Raw genomic sequence first — 13,020 nt, forward strand, 5'->3', positions numbered from 1 at the left:
TCTTTCCTTCACTATATTCTACAGCCTTTGTGGTGTATTTGCTTTTAGATGAAGGTAAAGTCTATGTTGTTACAATTGCATGTATATACAGTTATATATTTATATGTATATTTTTGCTTCCCATTTGGGGGGGGGGGGCACCTGACATCTGGGGCAAGAAAAACTAAAGAAAATGGTGTCAGCTGCCTGCTTTATACCCCTGACTACCTGACGTCATGGAAGAAGAGATGGCAGCATCCGACGCAGGACCCATTACTTTGATATTCAGGCCAATTGAGGGCAACCTGCCAGCAGATTACCCTAAATGTAATGACTGCAACAGTGAATACACTCGAACGTCTAGATTTATGGTGAAGTGTACACAACTGTACTTTTTGGCATATTGGCAAGCTAGAAGGGCTTTAATGCCCTTGCTTTCAAACATTTCTATGTATGTATGAGTCTCCTCTCATCTCTCTGCCACTGTTATCCTGTTAGTTGTCCCACGTCCAGGCTGGCATCTGAGTAGATTGACACTGTACACCTTTGTGAATTGAATGGCATCTTCGTTATTAGATTGGTATAGCAAAACATTTTAACATTGTTTACTGCTTTCCCTAGACTTCAGTCTGTGATGTATGAGCACTGCTGTAGGTAGATGTATAGAAAGTTAGAGAAGTGTCCGCATTGAAGCTAGTAAAACAGAAAACTTGGAATGAATTTAAATATTTTATATCTGGTCTGGAATATTTTTTAATGTTTATTTGCTAATGCTTCTTTGAAGCACAGATAAGATGCACAAATTGGTTAATAGTCCTATTCTGTAAATTATAGTAGTTCTTACTGTCTGTGCCAGAGTGGTAAGACATTCTCGAAAATTGTTAAACATTATAGTTTATTAATTCTAGGTGTTCTGACACAAATTCTTGTTGATTGATTAAAGTTTAACAGTGGAATAGTAAACTAACATTTCTTATAGGCAAAAAACAAGCAAAGGCAAGGCTCCAGGTTCTCTAAAAGATTTAGTAACAGCAAACAAGCGCTTTCACATAATGCTTCAGGTGTATACCATATTGAGCTAAAACACCATTCTTATACCAATTTAATCATAGTCACATTATCAGTTATTTTCCATTTAAAGGTATAGAGAATTCTCCATAGAAGCACATATAGAGAACATAGCAAATACATAAAAAATATATAAGATGTACATATAAAAATATTTTTTAAAACTTGTTCCGGAGTTATCTACGCATTGGTCTTGTTTTTAGAATGGGTCTCAAAGGTATGTGATCATTAAGGCCATGTCCTACATCTGCCCTTAATCTCACAATCCAGTCGGCCTCTAACCCTTCCGTTCTACTTCTAGCATAGCCTCCCCTTTGGTTCTCAAAACATCTCCCCAAAACCAAAAACCTAAAAATATGTTGGTCATTGGTTTCACTCACATGTTTAGCCAGCGCATTAAATGCGCTCTTTTTCTTAATATGGTAAAGTTTTACAGAACTTAAAATAGACCAAATTAAAACCCTGCTAAGGTTGGTCTTGGAGAACAATATTTTTATGTTTAGAGATCAGATCTACTGGCAGTGTAACGGGGTTGCCATGGGAACATCATGTGCCAACAGCTATGCTAATGCTGTGATGGCTGAATGGGAAATGGAGAGCTTAATTAGAGGTCCTTCAAACAGAATATTTTGTTTTTTCGAAGGTTTGTGGATGACCTGTACCTTTTATGGAATAGGTCACCAGAACAGTTGATGGATTTTGTTGCGTTTATTAATAGCTCTACACAGTTCCTTAGATTTACATTGAATTGTTCCTGTACTGATGTGAATTTTTTTTAGATGTCACTATATCTAAAGGAGAGAATAATGAATTGAATACGAGGTTGTATAGGAAAGAATGCCATGCGAATAAACTAAGTAATGAGAGTATGCACCCAAGATACATATTTACAAATGTAGTACAAAATCAGTTATATAGAGCATCTAGGCTCAGTGCAATGGAGGAGGATTTTGAATGGTCGATATAGTTGGTGCAGAGCTTATGGAAAGGGATTATGATGAACACCTGGTACGGAAAAATATAGCAGATGTGGTTAAATTAAGACATACTAGAGCTAAACCATATTTTTCGAACCAGTAGAAGCCAACACTACTTTCAGTGAAAGAAGCACATACAACTCTAACAAGTTGAGTATGTATTTTAGTTATTCAAGGAATATTGGACAATATATGGATATTATTAATAAGCATTGGAATATTTTGACCACCGATAGGCAAGTGAGTAAGTTTCTGGATTTGCAACCTCAATTCACCTGTATAAATAAAAAAAAAATCCCTAAAAGGAAGGCTCTGTAATATGAGAGATCGAGCTAATGCTGCCTGTGTAGGAGGGACTAGACCTTGTGGGAAATGTCACTTTTGTATGTATATTGCAAATGGTCAGGATTTTAGAAGCCCGGACACAGGGGAGGTGTTTAAGATCAAAACAAGTGCAACATGTGATGGCTCTCATGTTTATTTGGCTGTATGTCAAGTGTGCAATAAATTTTATGTTGGCAAAACTGATAGCTAAAGGACAGAGTGAGAGAACATTTTTTTACCATATTAAGAAATAGCCAGTGCATTAATGTGAGTGAAACCAATGACCAACATATTTTTAGGTTTTTGATGAGATGTTTTGAGAACCAAAGGGGAGGTGATATTATAAGTAGAACGGAAGGATTACAGGCTGATTGGATTGTGAGATTAAGGGCAGACGTAGGACATGGTCTTAATGACCCCGTACCTTGGAGACCCATTCTAAAAACAAAACCATTACGTAGAAACTCCATGTTCTTATGGAACATGTTTTAAAAAATATTTTTATATTTACGTTTTATATATTTATGCTCCTTATGTTTCTATGAAGAATTCGCTATACCTTTAAATGTAAAATAATTGATCATGTGACTATGTAAGTAGTATAAGAATGGTGTTTTAGCTCAATCTGGTATACACCTGAAGAAGCATCCTAAAGCACTTGTGTTTGCTGTTATTAAATATTTTCGAGAACCTGGAGCCTTGCCTTTGCTTGTTTTTTGCCTTTGGATTGTTTATTAGTTGGTGCAGAGGTACCTGGATATCGTTGGGACATTTTTTTTCTTTTAAACATTTCTTATAGTTAGATGTACATATAGGCAGCTATGTGAGCGTTTGAAACATGTAATTCCTTTGAACAACATTTGTGGGGAGTAAGATTTTATTTTTTAACCCCCCCCCCCCCCCCCCACACACACACACACACACACACTTGGGAGTAGAACATTTTGCATTATTCATCACAATTTTTACACTTTTTTTTTCTCTCCTTTTAAAAGGTTTCACACATTGAACCCTGGGAAAAAGGAAGTAGAAAAACCGCAGGGCAGACTGGGATGTGCGGAGGGGTAAGTAGAAGTACGTGCTTTCTCATTTTTTTCTCTCTCTTGCAATACTAATTTGATGGTTGCGTGTGTAATACTAATTTAATAGTTGTGGTTTAGTACAATAATCCCATTAAAAAACATACAACAGTTTGTTTTAAATGTCTTCATTTGCCCTTCTAATTGCGTAATGGGTGGAAAATAGTTTCTTCTAGTAAGTATAAAGATATAAATGTACACGTGGTAAAAGTAGACTATAACAAGTACTGTATGCTAAGCATCTGCCTGATTACTTCCTGATTCTGTCATCTGGTGGCACTTTTGTTTTCATAAAAGGGGAAAACTGTATGTGATTCAGCAATTGAACAGAAACTGATAACTTTTTCATTGAATTTCATTACTTTTTGTAAACAAAATATTTGAACGGTAGTAATTCCTTGTTTTGGAGCTTTTCTCCCCGGGCCTCCACTGAAAACGGGCTACCAATGCCCAGTGGACCTCCCCGGTAATCAAACTGAAATAAATAAATAAATAAATTACTTGTTATGAGCATAGCTTAAACTTGGTGAGGTACCCGAGTCTGGCTTGACTGTCTCTGGCATGACTGTCTCTGGCATAACATCTATACTTGCATGTCTGACCTGGCTTTGCTGGTGTAGCATCTACACTTGTATGTCAGACATAGGGTTGCCACTTTTTCAAATGGCCAAAGTGGGACATTTTTGGTACAAACATCAGATTTTACAGGCTGACACATACCCATGGTCAGTACAAAGGTTAGAACTTAAACTTTTTTGCCTAAATAAAAGCGTATTCTTGTAGCAGTTTAGTTGGTTATTCTGTTTCTTATAACATTTAGGTATTTTAGATACAGAATAACTGTTTTGTGCAACTATTACATAAAATATAGGAAATAATTTTGTCCCAAAATCTTTGAACATTTGCCATTTTTACAATTTTTTTGTCAGGACACAACTGCCCAAAGAGGGACTGTCCCTCACAAAGTGGGGCAGGTGGTAACACTAGTCAGACATAGTTTTGCTGGCAAGGAGTGACCTCTGACATGCATGTGTAGCAGCATGGCCATGAGGCTGTCAGGTGCAGGAAAGTCACCTGTACGGCATCATGATAGTCATACCTACATTGTCATCATCTCATATGGCTATATAGGCTTGAGGGAGGAGTTGTATCCCTGGGAATTAAATATTTTTTTGAAAACAGGAAATTTCAGGGCAGCCCACACATGTTTTGGGGGAGTAACTCGCACTACACTGAAGTATATGTCTGCATAGCCTTGGACTCTCCCTCTGACTACTGAAGCTTGCTGTACAAATCAGCTTGTATATGGAAAACAGTTCTGCAGGCTTCCTAACCACTACTTTGGTATGCAGTCACAAATACCCATAGTGGTTCTGCCATGCCAAGAAGGTCAATCATTTCAATTATTTTTCATTCTAGCACTAAACGGGTCTGTGTAACACACAGTACTGCACTGTAGGCTATTACAGTAATTCACATATCCCAAGATGATCAACATTTCCCACTGCTGCATGCTTTAGGTCATATGGGTTTTGCCTTGCCTATGGTATAGCACAGCTTCCAAAAGTTGTAGCTCCCTCCAGCATCTTCACTGTTTCTATAGATTGGTCAGCCCTGAGGAGTAAAAAAAATTGGCAATCAGATTGAATAAACATCAGTACTTCTTCACAAGGTGGTAAAATCGATCAGAAGCTCCACAAGCACAGTAGCCAGCATTCAGTTTCTTTCTGGCAGATAAATCCCCTTTCTGTACTCTTCCAGAGTGAAATTTTGGTACGTATGTGTATGGGTATTTAGCAGTTTGTTTTTATATAGCCTTTTAGCAGGATTGCCCCTTTAAGAAACCCAGTATATTTCTGTTAGAAGTTTCCTGTCGGGGACCACTGTTTATAGCTTTGGCTAATTTGGGGACTATTTTTTGCGATAAAATGTACTGCTTACGTAAATATCCCATGTGAATGTTTAGTGCTCAGAAGTGTTTTGTTTTTGGGCAGGAACGATTACAGGTTATTTAGTGCTTTTGTAGCCTCTTTGACACCTTACCTGCAATTTTTTTTGAGTCAGACTGAATTTTCTCTGGAGAAGTTTCTGAAAGGAATTGTGTGGCGTTTATGCGTTAATGTTTATGGGACACTGTAAGTGTGCTGTTTGTGGACACTTTGACAACATACTCTGACTCTGGGCAGAGGCTCTTGCCACATGAGAAGCATCTTCCTCTGTCACAACATGGCATAGTTCCTAGAAAGAAAATCAACTTGTCAAAGAGTTCTTGCCAAATCTGTGGGCTCGGTCTTCACTTAAGACAATAGTGGGTTGACTCTACAGTGACCAGCAGTCATTCTTCAGACCACTCATTTAACTTTCTGGCTTCTTCTGGTGTAATCCTTTCAGCTGCCATGAAGTGGGGGTCAGCCATGTCCTCTTCAGTTCAGTGTCCCAATAGGCATGTGAGAACCATGTTTCCTAGGGCACGGAGACACATTATTGGGTGCTTCAGTGTGGCTGGGGGGAAAGAAACCTACCTGATGTGGCTGAAGTACCTTCTCAGAGTAGTTCATCAGGGATACCTGTAAAGAAAAAAAACAGAAGGTCAAACATTGCTCATCAGAAGATGCCTATTAGAAATTTTGGTCAAGAAATTGTTAGGCAGTTCTGGTGTGGTCAGGTCAGCAGAAACATTACTGAGGCTGACCTGTCAGATTCTGACATTGACATGGATAGGGCTTCTTCTCCTGTAAATTTTCAATTTCTAATCTCATTCAGAAGAAACTTGGTCCTCACAACCTCATTTGGAGGATTTTTTTTCTTTTCTCCAACTATAGCCGTGATAAATGAGGTGTTTTTATGGGACCAAATATAAGTAGATATATGCCACATTCTACACCTAATCTCCTCTTGCCAGCCTCAAGAGGATGTATTTAATGCTGCTTGTAGCAATCTTGATTTGCAGCCTTCAGTCCCCAGAAAGCAGATAGGCTTTAGAAAGTTTCTCAAACTGGCAAGTATTTATTTTGTCACTTTGGGTGTGACCCTGCAGCCATTTCCACATCTTAACTAACTGGAATAGGCTGTTGGTGCTCTCCAGCCTTTCCCCTGTAGACAAGGAGAGGACTATTATTGGATATATTTAAAATGAGAAATTGTTTTTCCACTTTGGGATATGTAATTCTTTCAGCTGTCAGACCCAGATGTGGAAGATTATGTACAGACAGTTTGGTAGAATTTAGTTAAGACACTTACCCTTTGAAGGTAGTGCCCATCTGAATTTTGTTTCTAACATTTCTTAAATATCTAAACATGTCTGAAAGATTTTATTCCATTGTGTAGCTACTGTGTATAGGGCCACTGCAATATCTGTTGCATTTTTGAGGAGGTGTGCCTGGGTACGTAATCAAACCTTTTTCTGGTAAAGTAAAGTCTGGAATTTTGAATTTGCGTCTTAGTAAAAGAAGTTTTATTTAGCCCATCTGCTGCACATGCACTCATATAATTTGAGAGAGAAGGAAATTTTAGTTTGTGCAGTTTCCAAGACTTTTCAGTGCCAGCCCCCCCCCCCCCCCCACACACACGTACACACACACTTTAACATATCTCGCAGATCCTGTTTCACTTGTAAGAAACAAACAAGCAATCCCTTCCTTCTTGAACCAAACAGGGTAATCGAGGGATGGTAGCATGGGCACTGCTAGGATTTACAAACTGGATGGTTCTTGTAGAGCCAGGACAGGTTCTGCTAGGTCCATTCTTCAGGAGCTTCTGGATCCATATCTTTCCTCCTCCCTAGTTGGATAGCCTTTGGTAGTTAAACCCGTATCACCTTTCCAAAAATGAGAAGGTACAGTCATTCTGAAGCTGGAGACAAACACCTCCCCCACACACACGGGCTTTTCTTCTAGCTCAAAATGTGTCTCAGCAGCTAGCTTTGTACGTTCCCCTTTGGCAACATATTATTGCAGACTCTGGTGATAAAGGTGGTTCCAGAGGGATGCATTTGGCACCAGTACTGCGGTGGTGGTGCTGCGGTAGCATTGTCACCTCACAGTTAGACGTTGTCCTGTTCGATTCTCAGCTAGAGTGTCTTCTATGTGGAGACATGCGTGAATGAGCGTACCTTCATTGAAGGTTGTACGTCAGGGCCGGCAACTAGGCATGTAAAAATCTACTGCCAATCATTAGTGGACCGGAGTTCTGCTGTGGCGACCCATAACGGGGAAAAGCCGAAAGACACAACAACAAATGCTTTCTTTCAGGGAAGTTCCTCCCCATCCTTCTAACGAAATAATTTTGTTTTTTCCACTTCCTCAGCATTTAGTTACTTGGCAGTACTAGAACTAGTGTCATTAAATCAAAGGGGCAAGGTTTCTATTTTTGAAGGTTTCTGGTACAAAAGAGTCGTCTTGGAGACCAGTTCTCGATCTTTCCTTCCTAAGTTCGTATGTGAAAGTTCTAAATTCAAGACATTGACCTTGCATTACATTTTGGGTTGTCTACTGCTCCGGGGTGTTTGTGAAGTGTCTAGCTCCAGTTATAGCTCATTACAGACTGAATGACATTCACATATTTGGACGGCTTATTCATCTTTACATTCTTTTTCCAGACGTTATTAGTGTATTTTTCTTCTGACCAATCTGGGGTTCCAGATAAATATTCAGTTCTCCTTGATCCCATCACATAGCATTGTCTTTCTAGGATGTCTTGTAGACATCCTGCAGCAAAACGATTTTTTAATACAGAAGAAGATGCATTTTTATCTGAACTTATCTCAGCTTCTCAACTCAGTCTCAGACTACAGCCAGAGAGCATTTTGTGATCCTGGGGTTCATGGTATCTGTGCTTGTCACAATTCCACTTGCCAAGTTATTTATGAGAGAGATTCAGTTTTCTCAAAAACGTGTTGACTTAGTATTTGCATCCTCTGGAATTTCATTTTTCCCCCTCTTAAATAAAGAACTGCAGTGGTGAAGGCTACATATACAAGCAGATTCAGTTCTCCCCTACCTCCAAGCCAGTCTGTAAGTACAGGTGCCTCACATTTCGGGGGGAGGGGGGGGTTGAGGCAGTTTCATTGGAGGTAAAGGTGCAAGGCCTGTGGTATTACTCAGATAGACCAAAGCACATAGAAGTCAAAGATGTGTTAACTGTGATCCATACCTTAAAATTTCTGTCATCAATGGTCCCAGGACCTTTTCAGTTAATTACCGACAAGACTGCCGTGATCTGGTACATCATGAAACAAGGGCGTGCCAAGCTTACCCCCTGTACAGGCTGGCTACGATGGCTTTGGGAGGTAGCTCTTCACTCATTAAACCTCTAAGCATCCTGCATTCCGTCAGAGTAAAACATAGTGGCAGGCAAGCTGAGCAGAACCAGAGCAGACACTCACAAATGAAAATTAAACAAGAGGGTCTTCCTTTAATTGATCCAGTTGCTGGAACACTTCTGTTTGCTTCCTTTCTAAACAGACAACCGAAAGAATTCTGCTCTGGGACTCCTGGCAAACAAGCCTGGAAAGTAGATGCCTTTTCTTTCCCATTGTTAAGAATGCCCCTTTGTGATTTTCCACTTATATCCAGGTTAGTTCTGAAAATTCAGAAGGACTCCCCAAAATCCATTGTGATTACCGCCTTTTGGCCTAGGCAACACTAATTCTCTCCCTTTTGGAATTAGCCAAAGGCAGTTCACCACAAGTTTCCTCACAGACCTACTGACAAGACAGGGAGTTTGATAACACCCCAGTCTGAAACATCTTCAATGAACTGCCTTGTTGACTCGGTTCTAATTTTTTTTTTAGACTACTCTTTCCAGGTGAATTGCATCAGGTACTAAAGGAGGCAAGAAAACCTACTGCTAGAAAATCTTATGTTGGCAAGTGAAAAAGATTTTTGTAGTTTTGTACCTAGCCAGTAATCGGGGCCCGGTCAGAAACTATGTACCCCTGGTGCTCAAATATTTGTGCGAGTTACTACCCTCTGGCCTCTTTCCTCTTTCGAGGTACATCTTGCAGCTGTTTCAGCATGTCTGCCCATGGATCTTCCACTTTATGCATTATTAGTGCAACGGATTCTTAAGGGAGATGTTCATTGTGTTTCACTGCTGCAGTCATTACACTTGGGTTATCCTGCCATCAGGTGGTCCCGCAGTCAGCCAGAGTTCCAAAGTCTTGGCCCGGTGTCGCCTCCTCCCTGACATCAGTTTGGCAGGGGTATATAAGAAGCAGCCGACGCCATTTTCTTCGGTCTTTCTGCCGCGCGGTGCCTGAAGCAAAAGTAGTTCGCAAGTGCCGGTCGGCCGACTCCTGAGATATCAAATTCGATTTTCAGATCCGAAGTCTTCAATAAAGCTAAGTACCCCGTTGGGGAAACTTTTTCTTGCCTCAGACAGATGTCAGTAAAAGTTAATAATTGTATTTCTTGTGGGAAGCAAATGCCTCGTAAGGATTTTCATTCTTACTGTATTCCATGCCTAGGCCCAGATCACGACGTCACTAGTTGTCAGTTTTGTGCTAGATTTAACAAACGCACTATTAAACGTCGGTTTGATTTTGCTCGCCATTACTTTGGCCGAAGGTTTAATTATACCATGCCGTCGGAACAACCGACGACCAGAATTCACAAAAAACGCAAAGATAAGGATAAGGACAGGCATCCTAGGCCCAAAACTGACGAAGCCTCTTCTAGGCCAGTCGCCGGTTCTCAGTGAGTTGCTTTCGCAGGTCCTGACACCCGCTACCTCAGAGCCACAGGCCGCGGCAGACTCCCACGTGGAGGTGCCTAGGCCTCTGGATACTCAAGGTGTTGGGCTTATGGAGACTAATCCTTCAGATGGGTCCAGAGCCGCTGAGCAGGCATCTGCTTCTGAGGGTGTTTTCAGACCTTCACAACTTACTATTGCATCTACAGCCAAGTCTAAGACTACATTAAAGACAAAGAAGCAAGTACAGCATTCACCTGGGCAGGCCTCCATGCCTAAAAAGCAGATGCTCAAAATGGCCGAAGACTTAATTACTCTGATCAGGGGTTCCCATCCCCCTCCTGATAAAAGGCCTAGGCAGGATGCAGACTATGATTCCTCTGACTAGGTTTCTTATATTCTGATTCCTCTTCAGACCAGGGATACTCTTTACCCCCCTATGAGAGGACTCTGATGCTGAAGAATCAATTCCTTCAGCCTCTCCTCCTGAGGATTACTCTTTTGGGAAAACTTGACATACCATGAGGGAGCATTTCCATTGGGAGGGCCAGGATTACTCAGAATCCAAGAAAAGGCTCAGAGACTTTCTTTTATTGCTTCAGCACAGGCCCCTTGCTATTCCGCCAGTGTTGGATATTGTGGATGACGTGTTCTCTGAATCCAGTTTAAATCCAGATTCTTTACCCCCCTGCTCCAGTCAAGCCAAACATGTACTACAGAGTCCCTGACTCTCAAATTTCTTTATAAAAACCCTGTTGCTGACCCAGAAATTATTTCCCAGGGTCCCAAAGCGGTAAAGGCCTCCACGGCTAAAAATCCAGTTCCCTCGGACAGGGATTCTAGAGCATTAGACAGATGGGGGAAGAAAGTTTACACCTCTGCAACTTTAGCAGTGAGGGCTTTAAACTGCCAGTTTCACATGCTTAAATATCAACAATATTTACTGTCTGTTAAAACAGAAAATGAGCAAGTGCAGAACAACCTGATTTTAAGGAAATGCAGGATTTATTGCATGCAGCTGAACAAGTGGGAAAACATACTTTGCAATGTGGTTTTGATTCATTAGAAGCTTCTTGTAGAGCAGCAGTTACAGGATCTGTGATTCGAAGGCATGCTTGGTTAAAGGAACAAAGTTTACCAGATCATGTTACGGCAAAATTATTGGATGCTCCTTTACAGCAAGATATTTTATTTGGTGTTAAGGCAGAAGAGGTATTAAAGAAAATGGAGGATAAGGCAAAATCTATGCAAACGGTGAAGGATTTCTTACAGGTACAGCCACCACGATTTAGCAGGAATTGGCCTACTAAAAATTGGTCCTTTCCAGTGTCAGACAGGCCACAAAGAGGCAGATCTCAGCCCCAAGGCTCTTAGTGACCACGACACTGGGGTGCTTCAACCCCAAAAGGAGGTGAGGACAAGTCGCAACCTTACAGGAAACAGTCCCAATTACTTCCCCCTTCCAGTGCCAAACTCTTCTCTTTTGGCAGCTTCCTTAGGGGGGAAACTAGCACTTTTTTCACAAAACTGGCAAGCAATCACCCAAGACAAATGGGTGCTGAATATTGTGCGTCAAGGTTACAGGTTCCACTTTCACACACTTTACCAAGGCTAAAAGGAATGCCATACCTGCCACAAAATCAAAGGGCAGAGACAAAAACAAATTACAGCCCTCATGGACATGAGAGCTATTCAGAAAGTGCCACAGCAGGAACAAGGACAAGGATTTTACTCAAGACTCTTCCTGGTCCCCAGAAAGGACAAAGCCTGGAGACCCATACTACACCTTTCCACTCTAAATACTTACCTGGATGTTCCAAAATTCAAAATGTTGACACTACAGCAGCTCCTTCCCATGTTGGGCAAGAAAGCTTGGCTTGTTACTTTGGACCTCAAAGAGGCATACCTGCATGTCCCTATCAGACAAAATTGCAGATGATACCTCATTCATAGCTGGTTCAATGCACTACCAATTCTCTGCACTGCCCTTTGGCTTATCTACTGTGCCCAGGGTCTTCACAAAGTGCCTGGCACCAGTAATTGCATTTTGCAGACAAAAAGGAATTCAAATATATCCGTACCAGGACGACTGCCTGATTCAAGCAGAGAGCAAGGACATTCTTCTAAAGCATCTGGAGTTTGTAAAAAAGTTAAGTTGCCTAGGGTACACAGTAAACAGAAAGAAGTAAAAAACTAGTGCCCTCACGAGATAATATTCCTGGGTGCCAGCTTAAATACAACGGCCCAGATGGCTTATCTCACGCCAGACAAACGAGGACAACTGACTCAGTCTTTTCAATTGATGGCAACAAAGTCCCAACTCCCTGCAAGAAAAATTCTGCAGGCCTTGGGATTCATGGCATCCTGCATACTACTAATTCCATATGCCAGACTGCATATGAGGAAATTACAATGGTACCTAAAAAGTGTTTGGACTCAACACTCACAGCTTGGAAACGGTAATACCACTAATTCCCTGCCTACAACAGGTGTTTTGATGGTGGGCACAGGCATGTCACCTCAACAAGGGTCAGCCTTTCACTCTTCCCACAGCCAGGCAGACTTTAACAACAGATGCTTTGGATTACGCCTGGGGAGCACACATGACAGGAAAATGTATTTGGGGCAAATGGACCACAGACCAAATGCATCTTCACATCAATCAAAAAGAGATGTTGGCTGTACAAAATTCTGCATCCAGGACAGTTATTATTAAAGGCAGACAACACCACAGTCAGCTCAAAATCTTAAACCTAGCTTCATGGCAGATTCATTAGCCAAACCGACAACACCTCTCTCTAAAGCTGTTATGGATGTCATTTTGGAGACCAGGAGGCCTAGCACCAGGAAATCTTATTCAGAAAAGTGGAAGAGATTCTGTGCCTGGAACCAGGCTCAAAGCC

The 13,020-nt window shown here is 41.1% G+C and overlaps 1 protein-coding gene across 1 annotated transcript in view; it reads left to right on the forward strand.

The window, feature by feature from the left end:
* The window catches only part of PRPF38B (pre-mRNA processing factor 38B), a 582,581-nt gene that overhangs the window by 107,500 nt on the left and 462,061 nt on the right, over positions 1 to 13,020 (forward strand). Inside the window, exon 2 of the mRNA XM_044086066.1 lies at positions 3,344 to 3,412. Within this exon, the coding sequence (XP_043942001.1) occupies positions 3,344 to 3,412 (69 nt within the window). The remainder of the gene's footprint in view (positions 1 to 3,343; positions 3,413 to 13,020) is intronic.

Source organism: Protopterus annectens, chromosome 10.part0 (assembly GCF_019279795.1).
Source record: "Protopterus annectens isolate FY-2018-M chromosome 10.part0, PAN1.0, whole genome shotgun sequence".
Classification (NCBI taxonomy): domain Eukaryota; kingdom Metazoa; phylum Chordata; order Ceratodontiformes; family Protopteridae; genus Protopterus; species Protopterus annectens.